The sequence below is a fragment of the Pangasianodon hypophthalmus genome, chromosome 13 (assembly GCF_027358585.1).
Source record: "Pangasianodon hypophthalmus isolate fPanHyp1 chromosome 13, fPanHyp1.pri, whole genome shotgun sequence".
In the NCBI taxonomy this organism is placed as follows: Eukaryota; Metazoa; Chordata; class Actinopteri; order Siluriformes; family Pangasiidae; genus Pangasianodon; species Pangasianodon hypophthalmus.
The window spans coordinates 19,768,976-19,790,762 of NC_069722.1; the positions used below are offsets into that span (position 1 = coordinate 19,768,976).

General features: G+C 37.7%; 1 protein-coding gene across 2 annotated transcripts in view; it reads right to left on the bottom strand.

Moving 5' to 3' along the window:
- Positions 1-2,258: 2,258 nt before the first annotated feature.
- Positions 2,259-21,787, bottom strand: part of itga3a (integrin, alpha 3a) — a 48,169-nt gene continuing 28,640 nt past the window's right edge. For both annotated transcript variants that reach the window (XM_053239336.1, XM_026916671.3), the window contains 13 exons: positions 21,607-21,704; positions 21,266-21,434; positions 20,386-20,463; positions 20,165-20,244; positions 19,946-20,023; positions 17,401-17,503; positions 15,605-15,778; positions 14,096-14,206; positions 13,724-13,837; positions 12,951-13,055; positions 12,708-12,833; positions 11,224-11,366; positions 2,259-3,270 (listed from right to left, as the gene is read on the bottom strand). In XM_053239336.1, the coding sequence (XP_053095311.1) occupies positions 11,256-11,366; positions 12,708-12,833; positions 12,951-13,055; positions 13,724-13,837; positions 14,096-14,206; positions 15,605-15,778; positions 17,401-17,503; positions 19,946-20,023; positions 20,165-20,244; positions 20,386-20,463; positions 21,266-21,434; positions 21,607-21,704 (1,347 nt within the window). In that variant the 3' untranslated portion in view covers positions 2,259-3,270; positions 11,224-11,255. The remainder of the gene's footprint in view (positions 3,271-11,223; positions 11,367-12,707; positions 12,834-12,950; positions 13,056-13,723; positions 13,838-14,095; positions 14,207-15,604; positions 15,779-17,400; positions 17,504-19,945; positions 20,024-20,164; positions 20,245-20,385; positions 20,464-21,265; positions 21,435-21,606; positions 21,705-21,787) is intronic.

A 21,787-nucleotide genomic window follows, 5' to 3' on the forward strand; every position in this document is an offset into this window, starting at 1 on the left:
AATAGGGTGCCTACACACCTTCGGTGCTTGGCCCCCTAATAATAATAATATAGATTAATTCACTTTTAGAAATTTGTACAATACTGGATTTTAATGTCAACTATTCACAAAAAAGTGAAAGTAGAAAGATATTCAAATTAAGGCAATCATTAAAACTTCAAAAATGCAAAAAAAATAAAACAAATGTTTAAACTTTACCTATGTCATTTACAAAAGATCTTAAATACAAAAATAAATCATAATACAAAACACAGATTTTTTGTACTAAAGTCAAATAGAAAAGTGATTTGTTGATATAGGGATATTTAACAACATAGATCATAAAGTCCATCTTCACTGAAAAAAGGTAGTAGTTACAACATGATCATTGTGTTTTGGCAGTGAATATAGCACACAGACTGTATGAAATATTGATTTGTTATGTGTAACCTAACATGTTAATGCAGTTAGCATATAAAACAAGGGGCAAAGACATTTTAGATAAGACAAGTAGAGACACTACTGCAAGGTAATCCTACTGCAAGATAAAGGGTTAAAAGTTTTAGAACAATAAACTACCTGGAATATGGCACATCACAGATGTTTTTGGTCTTACTGCATAAAAGATAAAATCTGGGCGGTGTTCCAATATTTGCTTTTATTCGCCTTTGTCCACCAGCTAATTAACGCTCTAGCGTTTTAGCAAGCAAGCCACTTAGGAAGCTGGCTACCTCGCATAAAATTCACTTCACACACCAGCTGTTTAGAATGCTAGACACTCAGTAATTTAGTTAGCATGATGATGCATTTGTTTGCCTGTCTGATGCCAACCCAACCCCTACATTCATTACACCTTGGACTATTATTTATGGTAATCATACTAAGTAGCATGCTAGAACGCTAGCAAGCTGATAGGACGCTAGCAAACTGATGCTACTGTAGGAAGTGTAGTTGGTGGTTCAGCTACATTGTTCTCACCGTTCTCACTGGAGTGTGTTACCGTTAAACAATCCTACATTCATCGTCTTATTGCGACCCATGACAGGACGTCGACAAGGACACTTTCACAGCATTACTGTAACATTGTAAAGATGTGGCTGACACACAATTCTCAAATAAAACTCAAATAGAACAACTGAGGTAAGACAAAAAAACAAAACCTTATCATTCAAGAAGATGAACATTATAAATGAGGACTATTTCACACTCAAAGATAAGGAGATGGCACTGCTGTTTTTAAACACACATATACACACAAAGAAACTATGCAAAATAATCGAATTACAAGTTTATTATGTGCCATTTGGCAAGTATGGGCCATGTTCAGAGCTGAGACGCTCACAGTGAGGATTTAGTAGTGAAACTGTGCACATTGGCAGACTTAAAGACAGACTTAAATGCTATTCCGAAGTTACACCAGGGTTACTCATGCGGGGGCGGAGTTACGCACAATTCTAAAGTTCAGCGCCATTGTCTGACAGTTTGCTGTAATAACAATATGTCATGCTGAAATATATGTTTTGGGTTGTAAATCCCCTAAAAAAAAAAACAATGGAATGTCATTTGAGGCCAATATTAAATATAAATATGATATGATCCTATAAATTCATTAATAGTATCGTGTCTTTAAAGTGCATGCAAAGTTTTTTGCATAGAGGACATCGGTGACGTTGCTTAATTTGAGGACAACATTTTTATAGATTAAATTATGAATGACACAGAAAATGAGCTGTAAGCATAAACGCATTATTGTATTAATTTGACAACCCAAAATATCAAATTAAAAGTGTGGTAAAATAGATTACATCACACACATTATGAATTCATGACCTCAATTAAGTTTTTCATGGATTTCACGTATTTCAAGTATTTACTTGTGCACACAAGTAACTTTTGGCACACAATAGAAAACTAAAATGCAAAATAATAAGATATACTGGATCAAGTGCTAATTTATAAGCTTACGCATAACAATGGTGGAAGCCATATTGTTAAATTAATCCCAATTTGCAGTGATTAATGTGATAATTACAATTATCGGATGATTCACGCAGAAAAATACCAGATTTACTGCATGTAAATGCATCTTGTCATTCATATTATATTATATTAGTCTATTTTATTTTTTATTTTTATATAATCTCTTGCTTTTAAAAAAGAATACTATTTCTTTTCTTAGTCCGCATTTTCTATCCCTGGTTAAAGGCAAGTGCTTGTCTCGGGCGTATCTACACAGGAAAAATCTGGCAACCTCAGAAGCGTGGACTGCACGCTTTTGCATTATCTGAACAAGGAATCCAGAAAACAGACTTAAGCAGCTGCGTAAGCGAACTCTGAATACGCATAACTTTCCCCGCTTAAATATTGATGTAACTTTCGGACTTAAGTCGTCAACTCTGAATAGGGCCCTATGCTAACATAGAGCTCATATTGTCCAACGTTATTTTTTTCTCACACACACACACACACACACACGTCAACACTCATACAGTAACGCAGAACTCACATCAGCTGGGGTGTGAATACACAACCTCCCGAGTCACTGCACATTTATTCATATTAGACGCACTGAAGCTACAAGGAGAGCTTATAGCCACCAGTTCAGCATTTTGCAAACTGCATTCCTAAATAATCACAATAACATTTGATTTGCACAAAATATAAAATATATATCAAAATATACAAATAAAACTGGAATTATATTGACATCCAAAAATTTTTTTTAACCAATTCTGCCCTCAAATCTCCAGGTGATACCTCCAACCTGAGTCTAATGCTCGTGTGGAGTGACACCAACGTATGTGCTGAGGAAAGAAGTGATTTGGCTTGAAGATGGCTGCCACTATTATTTTTAGCTATGCATTACCCTTTTGTACATTTTGACAAATTTTATAGATACCAGTGTGTCATACCCTTTAATAAATCACATCTAAATAGTTTGTGATTAAACTAAACCAATCAACAAAGCCGATAAAATGGAGTGTGTAACTAGGGAATGTGTAGCTAGTCACGCAGTTTGCACAATGATAATATAAATAACGTGTTGGAGTTGTGCGTGGTCATTGCGCCTCTCACTGGACCAAGTAATACTGTGTGGATACCTCACCTCAGCTGTGTGTGCATGTGTGTGTGTGTGTGTGTATGGAGTCATTGCGGTGTGTCGGTCCAGTTTGTAATCCAGTGCTTTTTTTTGCTAGCATTGTCAATTAGGAAGCGCTGCTCCTTACACATCTTCACTCCATGGTATTTGGGCATGGTCCGGAAATAAAGCGCCCGCCTGAAGAACCCACACTACACACACACACACACACACACACACACAAACAGAAAGAGTGTTGAGTGCTTTAGATTCTAACCAAAGTTCAGTACAATCTGAAGGACGCTGCATGATTTGGACTAATTTATTTAAAAAAAAATTTTGTTCTAGAGCTGAACAGTGAAGGTTTCTAGAGGTAATGTCATGTGAGATGACATAAAGAAAGTGATTATCAGTGATAATATTTCACCCCATGTTTACACCAGAAGTGCTTTGCTGAGAAAAAGAGGCAAGCCCAGATGTTGTTCATTTTTTACTGAGAGTTAGAGATATGGCCATGGGCAAGGTCAAGGTCAAGCAGTGCTAGGCAATGCAATAAAATAGAGTTAATCCTCATGCAAATAAGAAAGTAAACAATGTGGTGATGACCAATGTGAGTGAGGAACCATGGGACTCATTCATCCCCTCCTGTGAAACAAATTTGAAAAAGGAAACACTTACTATAACCTGGCTGTATAAGAGTGCACCTTTTTATAATGGGTCATCAGTGAAGTTATTCTGATTTACACCACATAAAGATCAGGTGTTTCTGTAGGATTTTGCTGGAGCCATGGTCCATAAAGAGCTTACAAAGCATGTACGGGATCTCACTGTCAAAAGATATCGATCAGGAGAAGGGTACAAAAATTTCCAAAACATTAGTTGTACTATGGAACACCGTGAAGGCCATCATCAACAAGTGGACACCACAGTTACATCACCAAGAACAGGATGTCCCTCCAAAATAAATAAAAGGACAAGGAGAAAACTTATCAGAGAGGCTGACAAAAGACCTTTGGAAACATTAGGAGCTGCTGGAATATCTGCCCAGTACTGGTCACTCCCTGCATGTGAAAATTATCTCATATTCTTCACATCTGGGCTATGGGGTAGGGTGGCTAGTTGGAAGCCCTTTCTCACAAGAAAAAAAAACAATCAAGCCCACCTAAATCACCCCAAACCACATGGCAAAATGTGTTAAGGTCGGATGAGACCAAGGTAGAACATTTTGGGCATAATTCTAAAACAAATGTTTGGTGGAAAAACAAGATAGCTTATCACCCAATTGACCACCATAACCACAGTAAAGCATGGTGGTGGCAGCATCATGGTATAGCATTGCTTCTCTTCACCTGCGACTGGGGATCTTTTCAAGATAGAGGGAATCATTTATAGCTCCAAATACCAATCTATTTTGGCACAAAACCTGCAGACCTGTGCTAGACAGCTAAAGAGGAAGAAAAATTTCACCTTCCAGCATGCTAACAACCCAAAACACAAACCCAAGTCAACAAAGAAATGGCTTCAGAAGAAGACGTTTTGGCCAGATATAAATCCTATCGAAAACCTGTGGAATGACTTGAAGAAGACTGTGATAGATCTGGAGCATTTTTGCATGGAAGAGTGGAATAAAATTGCCAAATCAAGTTGGTAGACTCTTATCTGAAAGGACCAAGTGTTGTATTACAAGCAAAAGGTGCTTTTAACGAAGTATTATTTAAGGGGTGCACACTTACGCAACCAGGTTACTATAAGGGTTTTTCCCATCATGACATTTCTATTTGTTTTTCACCTGAATTTTGTTGGTTGTTATATTACATTAAAGGTGGAAAAGCGTCTGACATGATTAATCGTGACATGATATAAACTTAGATTTTTTTTTACATCACAAAAACCTGGAATTTTAACAGGGGTGTATAGACTTTTTCTATCCACTGTACCTTTATGACAGTTCCATTGAAAATGTTCCACTGAAAATGAATAAAATAAGATTCTAGTCTTAGTGGGAGATGATATTTTACCTTTTCAAACTAGATCTACACTTTTTTCTCCTTCTGAACTAGACCTCCGGTACTTCATCAGGTGTCCCCTAGGCTCAGAGTGTAGCTAGCTAGAAAATACACGATCCTGATTGGTTAATCACATTTATCACTATACCAGCTGATATCCAATTTAAAAAATGGTTAAAAAAAAGTAAGGGAAGTGTACGTTTGACATTTGGGATGGTTAAATATATAAGAATCGTAATGATAACCTTTTGGGAACATCTTTATAGCGTAATTATTGCGCAAAACAATGATATTTGAGACATATCTAATCACCTGTCCTGTATATGTGTTATGTTAACGACCTAAGAATAAATATTTAGAACTGTCATAAAATATTCAGGGTGGTCCAAATCCGAAATCCACCCAACTAGCTACATATACTGTAGCTTGATAGAATGTAAAATAAACATTGCTTGGAGAAACATTTCTCAGACTGCAGGGATTCTGACTGAGTGTAATTATGACATTAACAGCTTGCAGCCTGTTACAGACAGAAAAGGCTAGTTTGCACATCGCTGCCAAGTGCCTGTTCATTATAATTAAACCATTTTAATTTTTCCTAATGAATATTCACTGTGTTGACTGCATAAGGTTTCAAAATTGCTAAGCCAGTGTTAATTCTAACAGCTAATTTGAATTTAGTTTTAGTGGTAGTCATGTGACGAAAATACATTGTACATTAAGTCATATTTTAGTCATTTGTTGGCCTTGCTCATTCTTCTTAAATGTGCTATGGCTAAATATAAGTTCTACAGTATTGAAATTATTACACGACCAAGACAGAATCTCTAACATCTATAAGTGGATGTATTTAATAACATTGGTCTAATGAGCACATTTATTACACTGCATGCAGTAACTAAATTAATTTCAGTGACTTTTGTGGTGTCATCAGGTATTCTAGTTCCTATAACTATAACTATAACTATAACTGTTAACTAGTAATTATATTAACATTGAACATAATTATTACCAAAAAAAACCACAAAATAACCTCCTGTAGTTTAAGTACGTTATAACAGCTACTAAACACTATGCTACTGAACACATTAGGAATATGACTGCATCTTTCTCCAATCACAAAGCTTTACCATTAGCATACAAACGCGGAACAGAGATGGAAGGTCCAGAGGACGTTTAATATAATCTTCCCTTGTATAATCCACAAAGATGAGTGGGCTGGTTCTGACATATTTATCTGCCTTGTTTTCATTCCTTGAGTAAATTGGCATTACATTTCGTTATAATCAGTATTCTGAGTAAAACATTTAGCACTGTGTAACACGATAAGCACTGTGTAAAATGTTTCTAAGTATACATATGCCACACCAATTTGCCCAGAAAGACTGATTTTTTTTCAAAATTGCTTATCTCCTCAGCCCAGGACTCTATAAGATAAAACACTATGTACATAAAACTACAACAAATACAATAAGTAAACAACACTAAAATTTCAAAAGCACTAAAGCTGGAGGAAATCATTGCTGCCTGATGGAAAAACACATACTGTATCTCTGCTGTCTTTTCACAGTTTATTCATAGCAGGTGATATTATAATGACCAAATGATGCTGAAAAGCTGATAAATTTAACTACCACAAGTGTCAAAACTGTGTATTATCACCACTCCTCACTGTGTTCTCTGAGGACAAAACAAAGAGAGTCTATATATATATATATATATATATATATATATATATATATATGTATATATAGCCAAAAGTTTTGGGACACCCCTCCAAATCACTGAATTCAGGTGTTCCAATCACTTCCATGGCCACAGGTGTATAAAGTCAAGCACCTAGGCATGCAGACTGCTTCTACAAACATTTGTGAAAGACTGGGTCACTCTCAGGAGCTCAGTGAATTCAAGCGTGGTACCGTGATAGGTTGCCATCTGTGCAATAAGTCCATTCATGAAATTTCCTCACTACTAAATATTCCACGGTCAACTGTTAGTGGTATTATAACAAAGTGGAAGCAATTGGGAACAACAGCAACTCAGCCACAAAGTGGTGGACCACATAAAATCACAGAGCTGAGGAGCACAGTGCGCAGAAGTCGCCAACTTTCTGCAGAGTCAATAGCTATAGACCTCCAAACTTCGTGTGGCCTTCAGATTAGCTCAAGAACAATGTGTAGAGAGCTTCATGGAATGGGTTTCCAAGCCTTACATCACCAAGTGCAATGCAAAGCGTCGGATGCAGTGGTGGACCGCCACTGGACTCTAGAGCAGTGGAGACGTGTTCTCTGGAGTGACGAATCACGCTCCTCTGTCTGGCAATCCGATAGACGAGTCTGGGTTTGGCGGTTGCCAGGAGAACGGTACTTGCCTGACTGCATTGTGCCAAGTGTAAAGTTTGGTGGAGGGGGATTATGGTGTGGGGTTGTTTTTCAGGGGTTGGGCTTGGCCCCTTAGTTCCAGTGAAAGGAATACCAGCATACCAAGACATTTTGGACAATTTCATGCTCCCAACTTTGTGGGAACAGTTTGGGGATAGCCCCTTCCTGTTCCAACATGACTGCGCACCAGTGCACAAAGCAAGGTCCATAAAGACATGGATGAGCGAGTTTGGTGTGGAGGAACTTCACTGGCCTGCACAGAGCCCTGACCTCAACCCGACAGAACACCTTTGGGATGAATTAGAGCGGAGACTGAGAGCCAGGCCTTCTCATCCAACATCAGTGCCTGACCTCACAAATGCACTTCTAGAAGAATGGTCAACAATTCCCATAAACACACTCCTAAACCTTGTGGAAAGCCTTCCCAGAAGAGTTGAAGCCGTTATAGCTGCAAAGGGTGGGCCAACTCCATATTAAACCCTACGGGTTAAGAATGGGATGTCATTAAAGTTCATTAAATGTGCATGTAAAGGCAGATGTCCCAAAACTTTTGGCAATATAGTGTGTATATACATATATGTATATATATATATATATATATATATATATATATATATATATATATATATATATATATATATATCCTCATTATTGCTTCTGGGGAAGCACATCTCTTTACTTATACAGCTCAGGTTTGTTTGCATAAATGTGTCTTGGTTATCGAAGATGTTCATCACTAATGTGCTGTGCAAGTTCATTATTTGTACAGCCAGTGTTCTGACAAATTGTCCTGCCTCTAGAGATGTCCTACGAAAGCTCCTTGCACACACATACTTTGCTTCGGCATTCCATAAATTCATGCTTCTTTATATATGTTAATGCTGAAGGCTTTTTCTGATAAGGTCACAATAATAAAGTAGGCAAAGTAGCACAAAATAACTTGCTGTACTGTTTCACAAAATCTGACGTGACCAAACTTGGCAAAGTAGCAAACTACAATACAAATATTTCAGAGAAATTATGTTTACTCACAGGTATGTGACTTCCAGTTAAACGAAACCTACAGAGGAGGCGTCCACTCGCACGTTTCCATATGTCAATTAGGACAGTACAGCGATATCAATTTCAATATTTAAATACTTTTTTTTAATAGAAAAAAATAGCAATATTCTCTAGAAAATGGATTCATAATGGTTATGTTAACTGTGACTCATAGAAAACTGGTTATGCACATATTAGCTGCGTACAAACCATGTAAGCCCATTTCAAATCTGAAAATATACATTCCATACCTTATTTTTTAATTTCTAAGCTGAAATGTGTGTAAATTCTGTTATTTATGTTGTACTATACTCCCCCTGAAAAGGTTTTTTTTTTTCATTTTCCTGAAAAATGTTATTTTTGGAGATACATATTTTTTGAGTGTGCGATCTATGCAAATAGACAGAAGAAGAGTGAATGAAAAACTCTTTCCTCACATTATTCACAATACTTCATGGTATTAGTAGTTCATAGATATTAAGTGCATATTAAGTGCATATTCTTATTTGCCTGTTCTATTTTGAAACTTATAATTGTTATAATATCATTTTATTTATCATCAGCTGTTTGGTTCTGTTTAAAGCTCTATGTAAGATTTATCTATGGAGTTGAAGAGGGGGAGAGAGAGAGAGAGAGAGACTTCCAGAACTAAGGCCAGTGAAAAATAGGGAGGCGGTCACTGTTCAGCTCCACAACACATTCTCAGGATGGGCTAAAAGCTCATTTGCTTGTTGTACATTACATTCATTTCCATATTGATCACTTATTCCAGGATGATTACAATGTTTATGGACTGGTTCTTGGTTATTCGAAACATGCACAGAGAAAAAGCATGATATGTTAATTAGGAAAACAGATTCACTTATTAGGCAGTATGTAGAGGCAGCGTACAGAAGCAGTGAGTGATTTAGATTTAGATGACCAAGCGAGAGTCCTGGTGCAGCTTGAAAGTGACAAAAGGACAGACTGAAAACTGCAGTGAAGAGACAATGAAGTAAGCATAATTCACAACAGTGAATTATGAGACACACAGCTGTTATGACAGCATATGTAAGAAGTGGTGGGAGGTGGGGGGGGGGGGGGGGGGGGGGGGTTAGTTAGTAATTATTGTAACTTATGATGTCACAACAGCCATGAATGAGGTTGCTTTCCAAAACACACAATTCTGTTTGAAATGTATGATAATTAACAGTATTTACTACAGAAGTGAGATGTTTGGGACACAGTGTAAATGAAGGCATAGAGAAGTAAGGATGGCAGCACAGAGTTTGGAGTTGTAATGGTAACTAATAAATCTTCATTTTGGGCTGTATTCAGAGCTGAGTAGTGAATGGGTAAAACTGAAATTGTGCATTCATACCTCAGACATAACTAGAGGCTACTCAGAATTTGCATAAGAGTTATACACATGAGATGGAGTTTGCCTTAAACAGAGGTATGGCTCAGTTATGAATGATTATGGTCCTGGACTTAAGCCTATTTTCCTTGTGCGATATCAGCTCCTGCGAGAAGCACTATTAAGCACACTATTAATGTCTTAGTGCTCAGTCAGCTTATCCTTCACACCATGGGCATGTTTTCTTTACAGGAAAGCACACTGAGTTAACAAAAACACTGGTATTATTTTATCAATTTAACAACTCAAAATAGCAAATCAAAAGCATGACACATGGCCACATTAAGTCATGTGCACAGTTGCCTGTTGGTGCACAATGTTAAAAAAAAAATACAATGAAAAAATGTGCGATGTGCTGGATCAAGTGCTATTTTCTAAGCTGCTGAATAATCAAAGTGGAAGCCATATTGTTCAATTAAACCAAATTTGCCACATTTGTGGTTTGTGATTATATGTAGAACTATTCATGCTGCAATGTATTGTCAATATACTCGATTTTATTTAGCTTTTTGTTTGAATGCTTGGCATCTTGTCATTCGTATATCATCATAGTCTTTTTCATTTATAAACTGTTTCTTGCTTTTATGGTACATTGTATTGCATTTGACATGTAATAAAAAATCTCCTTCTTTAGTCTGTGTTTTCTATTCCTGATTGTTTTCAGGCTTAAAGGCAAGTGCTTGTGTTTAAAGGTGGTGCTTTGGACACTACTGAAAAACCCAGTCAAGGATGTTTCTAGTCAAGAAAAATCTGGCAACCATGGAGGACTGAACTACACACAACTTTTTGGATCATCTGAATGGATTGTCCAGAAAATTGACCAAAGAAGCTGTGCAACCTGACTGAATACAAGTAACTTTTCCTACATAACATTTGGACTGAGGCATAACAGCTGTGTTGTGCATAAAGGGGGAGGGAAAAAGCATGTGTGGAATAAATGATGATGCTGTGAGTCAATCTGTCTTGTGGTTGTGCCCAAAGGCTAGTAACTATTACGTTCAATAGACCAGTAATATGGTGGTTTGACTCACAGCAACAGGCAGTGGCCAGTTGTTATGGTAACTAGGAAAGATGTACCACTTGCACTATTTTTTAAAATAGCATACTATTTAGCATAGTAGTATGGCCATTTGGGATGCAATCAATGCCTATGTGTCTTTGGCTGGAGCTCTTTTGATGTAATCTAGAAACACATTCATGGAAATTTAGAGGGAAATCCGATCAGGAGAGGCACGTCCTATGCTGCTGCATCCAAAGGAAAAAAAGAGTGTGAGAACTGAAAGAAAGCAGAAGGTTAGAGAAGTGTGCTTTATTCTGCAGGAGGAGGTCTTATTTTTTTACCCAGTAATACAGTAATCTAGTCTGCATGATCATCATTCCTCCTCTGTTAGTCTGTCTTTCTCAGACGGCTGTGTCCTCATCTCAGCCTTATGTGACTTCGCCTCATAAATCTCTCTAGTGTTCGCTCTCCGGAAAAACCCGCACTGAGGAAAGAAAGGGGTTAAATAACGTCAACAACAATCAAACACAGCTCCACAAAGTCAACACGATCATGAAGGGAACAGCATTAAGGAAGAAAGTTCAGCTTTCATCTGTCATAGTCTGGAAGGCTCTAGAATCTTCTGAGGAACTAAAGAGTTGCAGGACTCCAACTCCAGAGTTCGTGGGCAACAGGACATCAGGGCTGCGCTGCACAACAGTGATATCACTTTCAGGTGTGATAAAAGCAAAGAGTAAGGAGGCAATCAGTGACACTGAAGGTGTATTCTTCTTTACTGTGTTGCTTTCGGAATATTATGTTAATATTATTGACACTGTTTAGATTCGATTTCTGGCAAGTGCAATTTTATACTTTGAATCTTTTTTTGCCACAAGCCACAAGAAAAGTGTGCACTAGGGATGTAACCAAATATACATACATTATTCATATTAAACAGACAATGTGTTCTAAACTGTAGTGTGTTCAGGACTGGGATCCAATGGGAAGTGAGCAGGAGGTTTGCAGTGGTTTAAATTAGACTACCGGTTTGTTTATATTTTGGGAAATCTATCTATTTTGGGAAATCTATCTATCTATCTAGCTAGCTAGCACCAAAGATTGCAGACAGGTACAAACAAAAATAATAATTCAGTAAGCTAGATTTAAAAAATAGTCCAGCACACATCTCTAGTTGAAACCAATTATGAACTCGAGTGATGTAGCTGAGGTTGAGGAACTGTTTCATTATGCTGACATTGCTGCCATTTCTACCTGTTTTTTTCCCCCAGTGTTTCCATGGACATAGTGATAGGGTTCATATTTACTATAATAACAATAATAAAAACCCTTCTGGTTTAGGCCATAGCCACTTCAGGTTAAAATCCAAATATGTGTACAGATATGGATATTTGGAGCACAAAATACAGATACAAATAGTGTCACTGTGTTACATCCCTAGTGTGCACATACTCTCTGCATATTTCTCCCTCTCCACTCATATAAAAACAAAGGCAAAGGCATGAAGAAAATGTTCGCTGTTGTCAGTTATGCCAGGCCAATAAAACCACTAGGTCCCAGAAAAGTACCCACGCTGGAGCAGTAACTCAAATCAGCCCTGACTGCTCTGCTGAAAATGTGGCTAAAGTTCTTGAATTCCTAAAAACCTCCTGTAATGGAAATGCAAAAAAAACAATATGGTGTTGTAATTGCTGTTTATTAACTCCTAATAAGGCAGATTTGATTCTGGTCCCTCCAATTAATATTCAACTTCTCTTCAATAAACAGCAACCAGTAATCAAGTGTCACTATGAGGATTTTTTTAATATTTTCTGATTAGTGTACATACCTTCCACAGGAGCACGATGATGAGGGTGAGCAGAAGCACTCCGGATAGCACAGAGACAATAATGATCCACAGGGGAACTTTATACTCCACCTCATCCTGATCCGCAGGAGTCACCTCCACAGAGAACTGGACACATAAAGTGGGTAGGGTTTCAATTACACAACTGCTCGTATCAGTGTTACGGTCCACATGTCACTTATTTTCAGCGCTTAAATGAAAAAGAAGAGTTTTAAAAGGACACACCATCACGTTATTGGTTTTATTGTCCAGACGGATGGTTGTTCTATCTGTATTCAGTTTAAGTGTTGCCTCTCCACTAATGAAAATCGCTGAAGATTTCTTATAATCCTGCACACACACACACACACACACACACACACACAAAACACAGCTTAATTAATCATCAGTCAATGATTAATAGTAATGTAAGGTGTCAATATTTCCATCATGCCCTAAAACTCTTTATAAATAGTATAATATAGTATAGTATAATATAAAGAAGCATATTATAAACTAGCGTATGGCCTAATAAGCATTTCAGAGTATAACAGACTATTATACTGTAATAGAAGATTACAGAGAATCTTATGATACACCATAGTGTATTATAATTGTAGAGCGTAATGGAATATTATGGGGCTTCATCTAAAGTAGAGTTTATAATCGTATAATTTTAGAGTATTACAATATATAATATAGTATATTAAAAGTATCATAGTGAATAATAGTGTGTAAAATACAGTAAAATACTATAGCATAAAAAGTATTTGAGAGTGTTATGGAGTATAGTACAGTGAAGCAGTATGATAGAATACAGCAAAGAATTCTATAGATAGATGTACTATAAAAAAGTACATCAAGTAAACTAGATTATAATACAGCATTTCATTGTATAATAGAGTACAGTATAACATAATATAGGTGGTATTAGTACAGTATATTACAGTATGATAGAGTATAATCAAGTGAGTGTATATATATGTGTGTGTGTGGGTGTGTGTTTGAGAGAGAAAGACCTCCAACATGGTGCTGTTCCACAGTCGTGCCCGCACCGTCACCGTCGCCGTATTCGTCATGTTGTATAAGAAGCAGCTGAAGGATTTACATTTTGCAGTGCCTGACGTACAATTCTGCAGGGGGGACAAATAAAAACCACATCACACTCACATCAGCATCAGTCTCACATCACCATCAGATTTACATCACTCTTATATAGCCACCTCTCTCACACCATTATTCTCTCTTTCTGTATTTGTCATGGCTGCTGTTACGGTAATACAGAAAATGACATAAGCCCTCATAATGTTGCCTAGTAACTGCCCAATACAGGTGTTAGTTCTATGTGTGTGTGTGTGTGTGTGTGTGTGTGTGTGTGTGTGTGTTCTGACCAGATGGTCAGTTTTCCTTCGGGCACTCTTTGGATTCAGAGCAGACAGAGCTTCTATGTGAGCGACAGATTGTTCATCTCTCTTCCTCCGACTGCTCTTTCGCTCCAGCACCTAGCACACAATCACAACGAAGGACAGGAGATGATACTCAGTTATATGAAAACAAACAAAGAGACAGAGTGCCAAGAAAAATAAGAGATAAGAAAAATGTGTCATGCAAAATAAATACAAACTATTTCGAAAGTTTAATGACCTTTTGATTGTCTTGCCTCAAATTTAAAAGTAGTTTAGGGGTTAAAGGTCAAATCAATGTTTGCAACATAAAATATATTAATATTAATTAGCACAGATATTGGAAGAGTCTACAGCTCCTGGTTTCACTGTGCACAGGCCAGAGATAAAATTCCTGTCATGAAACAACGCATTATATTGTGGTGATATGTCCGGAATGCTTAGCAATCAAGAATGTGGCAAATGCAACAAACATGCAGTAGAGTTCCAGCACACAAAGTTGCGTAAGCACAACCAAAAAAATGCATAGTACTGCAAAAAGACGATGCATGCAGGGCAGAATTTGACCAATACTCATTAATCATACACACAACAAAAGGCAATCAAATTCTAGAAGCATCTACAGAACAAACCATTCAAAGAATCAAATCTATCTGTCATTGCAGTATGTGTCTATCATTACAGTTGTGGGTTGTGCTGTGTCCTTCTCTACTGCGTAGACTAATTTCACAGTCACGCGTTCCAAGTAACAGAGATTCAAAGAGAATTCAAGGCTGTGAGACGGAAAAACTCATGCAGTCATACCAAGAAAACTCAAAACACCACATTACACTATTCTTATCTCTTTAGCTAAAACAACATCACAACTGGGCAGTGATACAAATTCCACAATAAGGCTAAGTCAGATGACTAGCATTCACTAGCTTCCCCAACAAAATACTGAACTAATACATGCATTACCTGTTCAATGACAAAAAAAATACAATTCAATCACACCTGAATCGATCCTGATCATTCCTGATTGGCTGCTGGTTCTTGCCTGTCACTGCATAGTCAGACTTCTTTCATGCCTATAGTTGTTATAGTTGGGCTGTAATTATGTTTATTTTATCTGAGCTAGCATATGACGTACAAATTTCCTACCAATCCTGGCTTGAGACTTAAGTAAACAACTGAAATTGTCATGCCAAGAGAGGAACAATAACTGACCTGAATTGGATTGAAAGAGAGGTAAAAAAAGAAAAAAATGAAGAATGTAAAGCCCATTATGACATTATCGGCTGGCAGGTGGAATTCAAAGTGACTAAAATTCCATGAATGTATTTTGATGGGAAAATTGTTGATGTAAATGGAAATACTTTAACAAGTATAAAGTTCATAAAAAAAAATCTGTAGCACAGTTTAAATGGAGACTCCACATTAAGTTCTTTTAATCTGTGTACATTACAGAAAGGTGCCTCTTTCAGTATCAGGCATAATTTATATTCCATTTCTCACCTGGAAGTTTCGTGGGTTGACGATATCTCCTGGTGGAGTACACAAAGACCTCGAAGTTCCTGTCATTGTAATTTCCTCCACGTACAGGAGCCACTTTCCATTTGCCACCTCCATCGGCCAATTAAATTCCACGTAGAATACACTGGGACTCACGAGTGGCTTGTCTACAGACACCTGCACACAAAGGCAGACATTACCAAAAGGCAGAGTAAGACAGACCTTCTTACAAGTCTGATGTCCCACTTCCAAACTCACTTCCTTCCCTTAACAGCCAGTCACTTACTTGATTGGACGCACAATACGTATAATCTATTGAAAAAACAGAGCAGGATAACAGAGAGGTTCTGTCTTTCTCAGAGTCACGTAAATGTCCTGGCAGAGAATCCGAAATAACTTTGTGCCAGTCTGTCTATCCTGGTGTTCAAGGGATATGTGTTGTACAATGGGGTTGATTCCAGAGCCACAGGACCATGTATAGAATAAGTACTCATCATCTACTGTATAGCAGGGCTTCTTAAACATTTTGCAGCCAGACATGCCTTTAAATGTAAAATAAATTTCACAGATCCTCTCCAAACATAATCCATATATAATGGGATTGGGAGAATTGTGTCATTGATCTATTTCCTGTGGAACAGCATTTCCACACAGTTGTACTCCGTGAACACACAAGAGTAAAAAGTGCTAAAAGGTTACATGCAACCTTTCACATCTCCAGGGTTTTTCTTTAAGATGGGGGAAAAAGATAGACGCTTCCATTCTTACATCAATTACCATAGCTTTAAATCCAGTAACAGTTAAACACCATTACTCTTTGCTACTAATACCTGAAGGTTTCGAGCGCGTAAGGAGGAAGAAAATCTTCTTGAGTTGCATAGTACGCATAACTAAATTTGGATGTCAGACAAGGATAAACGGAAGGCAGCTTTCATAGCTACCTCAGGCTACGATGAATATCAGGTTATGCCCTATGGTCTGTTCAACGCCCCCTCTCTCTTCCAGTTGTTCGCAAATGAGGTCCTTAGAGATGTACCTAACCATAGGCCATTGTTTATATGCATAATATTTTGATTTATTCAGCCTCCCTAGCAGATTTGATTCAATTTTTGTATGGTCATTGTACAAAACTCTTACTGTATATATTATAGAGATTTGTGTGGTTTTTTTTTTTTTTAAACCAATTAAAATAAAGTCTACTTCCAGGGGCACAGCCGAACAACTAGAAGGGAAGGGATTGGTCTTTTCCCCCCAAACAGCTGACATTTTGAAGATCATGAATAAGAAAATTGTAGTAAGCTGTATAAGCTACATAAGTTGCAGGAAAGGCTGGTATAATTGGGCTAGCAGGGCTAAGTCTCCCTGCCTTTCACAGATAAAAAGACATCAACGTAAGGCTTCATTTTTGAGAAGATCAGAATGTGAGCTGTTAAGATGGATTATTTTGGACTCTTGTGGAACCAAGCGCAACAGCACCACCAATGGTCGAAAGAAAAATACATCAAATGGTACGAAGAAGTGAGGCTGAGACTTCATTTACGTTGATAAAATATTCACATTTTATTCACAAAAGGATAATGAATGCAAACAATGTGGATTATTACTTTGGATGATGAGATTATTTATATATTTGGATGAGAGTTTCATTGTCAAGCTATTGACAGATATTAGATTTTAGATATTGCTAGATATTACATTTTAGCCCTCCCATTTAATATCATGACCAGCTGTAACAGATAAACTGTATTAAAATCCCATTGAATCACAGGGATTATGGATTAAGGAAGTGTGTAACTCACCATAAATTTGAACTCCACTGGACTCCCGATTTCACTGGTGCTTTTTATAGCAGACTCACCAATAATATCGCCACTGAACTCCGTCTGTACTCGGACAGGAATACTGCATACACACACACACATACACACACACACAATATGTTTCACTACACAGTCAATCACTGGACTCAGCCTCAAGCCAGGACATGTTTGGTATCTGAAACTTCTTTATTTTATTTTTTTACTTTTCTTTTCTGTAAATGTTCAATAGACCCAAATCTTCATAGACATGTTTCCAGCTCCACTGTTAGGATCCATAATCACATTTTTTAAAACAAAACTCCTTGTACAAATTTAAGTTCAAAGTGGAAATGTACACTCACTGGCCACTTTATTAGGAACATCATACTAATAATGGGTAGAACCTCCCTCTGCTCTCAGAAGAACCTCAATTCTTCATGGTATGGATTCAACAAAGGTGTTAGAAATATTCCTTGCTCTGGTCCATGTCGACATGATTACATCACATAATTGCGGCAGATTTGTCAGCTGTACATTCCTACACGAATCTTCTACTCTACTACATCCCAAAAGTGCTTTATGGATTCAGATCTTCAATCATCAGCTGTCCAGTTTCAGTGAGCCTGTGCCCAATATAGCTTCAGATTCATGTTCTTGGCTGATAGGAGTGGAATATGATCTTCTCCTGGATGTTGTCTTCTGCTGTTGTAGCCTATCCACCTCAAGGTTTTGACGTGTTGTGCATTCTGAGATGCTTTTTTGCTCAGCACAGTTGTAAAGAGTGGCTATTCGAGTTATCTCCAGACCTCTCTCATCTGCAAAGAGTTTCTGCTCACAGAGCTACCGCTCAGTGCATGATTTTGTTTTTATCACCATTCTGCTTAATCCCAAGAGACTGCTGTACATGCAAACTCCAAGGGATCAGCAGTCAAAGTCAATGAGTTCACATTTTTCACCCACGCTAATGTTTGATGTGAACATTACCTGAAGCTCTTGACCTGTGCCTGCATGATTTTATGCATTGCGCTCTTGCTACGATATTTGGCTAATTGAATAATTGCTTGAATGAGCATGTGTGCAGATGCATGTGTGTTCTTTATAAAGTGACCGGTGAGTGTATTTGAGAGTTTATTTGAGAAAATATTTTAGCTGATATAGACTTTCACTACTTCCAATAACTGCATTAACCTTTAGTGCAAAGGCAAAGAAGCAAACACTCAACATCAAACATGTCACGGCTGATCATAGGATAATATGATTAAAAATTTTTTATACATATTACCCCTATATGGTGTATTTAAGTTTGTGGACACCTGACAATCACACGTGTATGTGCTTTTTGAACAGCCCATTCCACATTTAGTCCCATCTTTGCAGTTATAATAACCTCCACTCTTCTGGGAAGGCTTTCCACTAGATTTTGGAGTGTAGCTGTGGGGATTTGCCCATTTAGCCACTACAGCATTAGTGATGTCAGGTGCATATGTCAGGTGAGGAGGCCAGGGACACAGTCATAGTTCATCCGAATATGTTCAGTGGGGTTGAGGTCATGGCTCTGTGTAGGCCACTCGAGTTCTTCCACTCCAACCTCACCAAACCATGTCTTCATGGACGTCGCTTTGTGCACAGGGGCATTGTCATGAATGATGTCATACAACATTGATATATCGATTATTGATTGGCACATTATTTTCTCGATGAGACATTGATGGTTTAAAATTTCATTTAAATAGATAATTTGTATTTGCTAACTGTTTGACATTGAAGTCTATTTGACTACCATTTGATATTGCCTGGTGTAATAGCTTTGGGAGAACAGGGTGGGGAGATATAACAGATCCTGAAGATATAATTGATCTCCATTACTCCTCTGACTCATAATACCTTCATGCTCCATCTAGTGGGTCATCCTGATTTGACACTGTCTGGAGGTTTTTAGTAGTATACATGTAGACCTACACTATAGATTTAAGAATGCACTGCAGCAGGCAGTATTAATTTTTAAAAATTACCAATAAAAATCAATAATCATCAGGAAACTTTCTTGATTATAGATCGATCGATCCCAAGCCTAATTTTGGGCCCCTTAGTTCCAGTGGAGGGAAATTGTCATGCTACGGCATACAAAGTCATCCTATACAGTTGTGTGCTTTCAACTTTGTGGTAAAAGTTTCTGGAAGAACCACATATGGGTGTGATGGTCAGGTATCCACAACAAACATCTGGTCATATTGTGTATGATTTAGATCCGTACAAATATTAACGATTTTAGAAATTCACTACAAAACTAACATATGATGTACTGCTTCCAATCAGAGAGCCTACTCTTCTAAAAAATCAATAAATGTTATAAAAAGACATTATGGTATCAAGTGTACTGAGACATAATATATCACAATATTGATATTATACAGTATCATCATTCTGTGCAGCTGTAGCTGAGCAATTACATTTAGGGTAAGAGGGACATTGTGAACTTAAAATTTTTTGCTGAGTCTTCATTGCGTTAGTGGAAAGTACTGTTCGGAACTGTAACTTGACTTACACTTGAAATGAGGCCTTTAGTGTATAATCCACTAGCAGCACTCTGGTCAGCGGTATTAAGTCGTCCTGTTTGCTCAATCTGAACATGGGACAGTGACACAGTAAACAAACAGCACATCCAAATAACACAATACAATTACCAAATACCATACCATACTACATGTTCATCTGTTAAAGTGGAATTAGCTAGCATGTGTCTCTCACACACACACACACTCACGTAGAGAGCTGAAGTGTCGAAGTGATCTCTTGTGTGTCAAGCGTGATGAACGTCGTCTCGAAGATGATCGCAAAGATGGCCTGTCAGAGAGACAAGACTGATCATTACGCATCATCACTTAGCACCGAGACAGAGGACGGAGTTATTGAAGAGATTTAACTGAATTACACAGACTGTTAATTAAGGATAAATGTATGTGAGTGTGTGAGGTCAGACTGTACCATTTGATTAGCGGCTAACGGGTTTCCCAACTCACACAGGATGAAATTGCCTTCAGGAGCACAATTTACTGAACCAGTCTGTGAAAAAAGACAGTAAAATGGAGAGAGGGATGATGGGGGAGAAAGAGACAGACAGGCAGACACAGATATATACAGTGGACTTTAAAAGTCTACATAAGTCTACATAATTATTTTTAGGTTTTTGTGATGTAAAAATTAAAACCAAGATAAATCTTGCCAGGTCTTTGACATGTGTGCTAGTTTTATGCCAAAATAAATTGGTATTTGCAGCTATCCATTATTTCCCCCTTTCTTGATTAGAGCCCCAGTTCCAGCTGAAGAGAAGCAGCATAGCATGATGCTGCCACCACCATGCTTCACTGAGGGTATGGTGTTCTTTGGGTGAAAAGATATCGTGATTTTGCCACAAAATCTTTTGGAATTAGGCCCAAAAAGTCCTACCTGAGTCTCATCAGACCATAACACAATTTACCACATCGTTTGGGGTGACTATATATGTTTTGGCAAAATTTTGTGAAAAAGGGTTACCCAGATATGTGAAGAAAATACATTCTTGTTATCACATGCAGGGAGTGACCAGTAAAAGTTGTTAAAGTTCATTACAAAAAGGCACCTGATTTTAACCCTACATATAAAGTATATTTTATTACTACTATCGACACAGGAGATTACCCAGTTGTTTGGTTTTTCCCGCTAGCTAACTTTTGCAGCTAGCTCGTTACTACCTAACTCTTAATACTAATCCTACTCCTAATAACAAATCTATTTTTTTCTGGTTTTGCATAAAAGTTTAAAAAAACCTGCCAAAGTCCAACAGCAGGGGCCCTGTGCCTTAAACCCTAGGACCTTAGATCTTCACCTCGGATCTGACAGCGCTGTATCGGAGTGATGAGGAAATGGAGACATTCAGTTCAGTGTTATGAGCATCTTCAGCTAATCGACCTGGAGATGGAGTGTTCGTCACATTTACAAGCAGCATCAGTCTCTTAATGTCGGAGTCATACAGCAGGATCTGGTGACCATCCTGACTATATAAATATACACACACACACACACACACACACACAGAAAATTGTATAGTATATTTTGTTATATCTGAATAATTACTGTTCTATTATTAATCTTGTTATTAATGTAGTTATGTGTGGTTTTTATTGTTAATGAAGTGATTATGTGTTGATGTGATGATGGAGCTGTTACACAGGCAGGATCTCTTGCAGGCTTTTGGCAAATGTGGCGGTCATCTGCAGGTTACTCTCACACTTATTATCAGCTCCACACTCTTTCTGAAAATGAATCTGCATTGGGGGGTGGGGATCAAAGAGACAGATGGATAGACAGATAGACAGAATAAGGAGGAAATCCAGGAACTCAGGCCTAA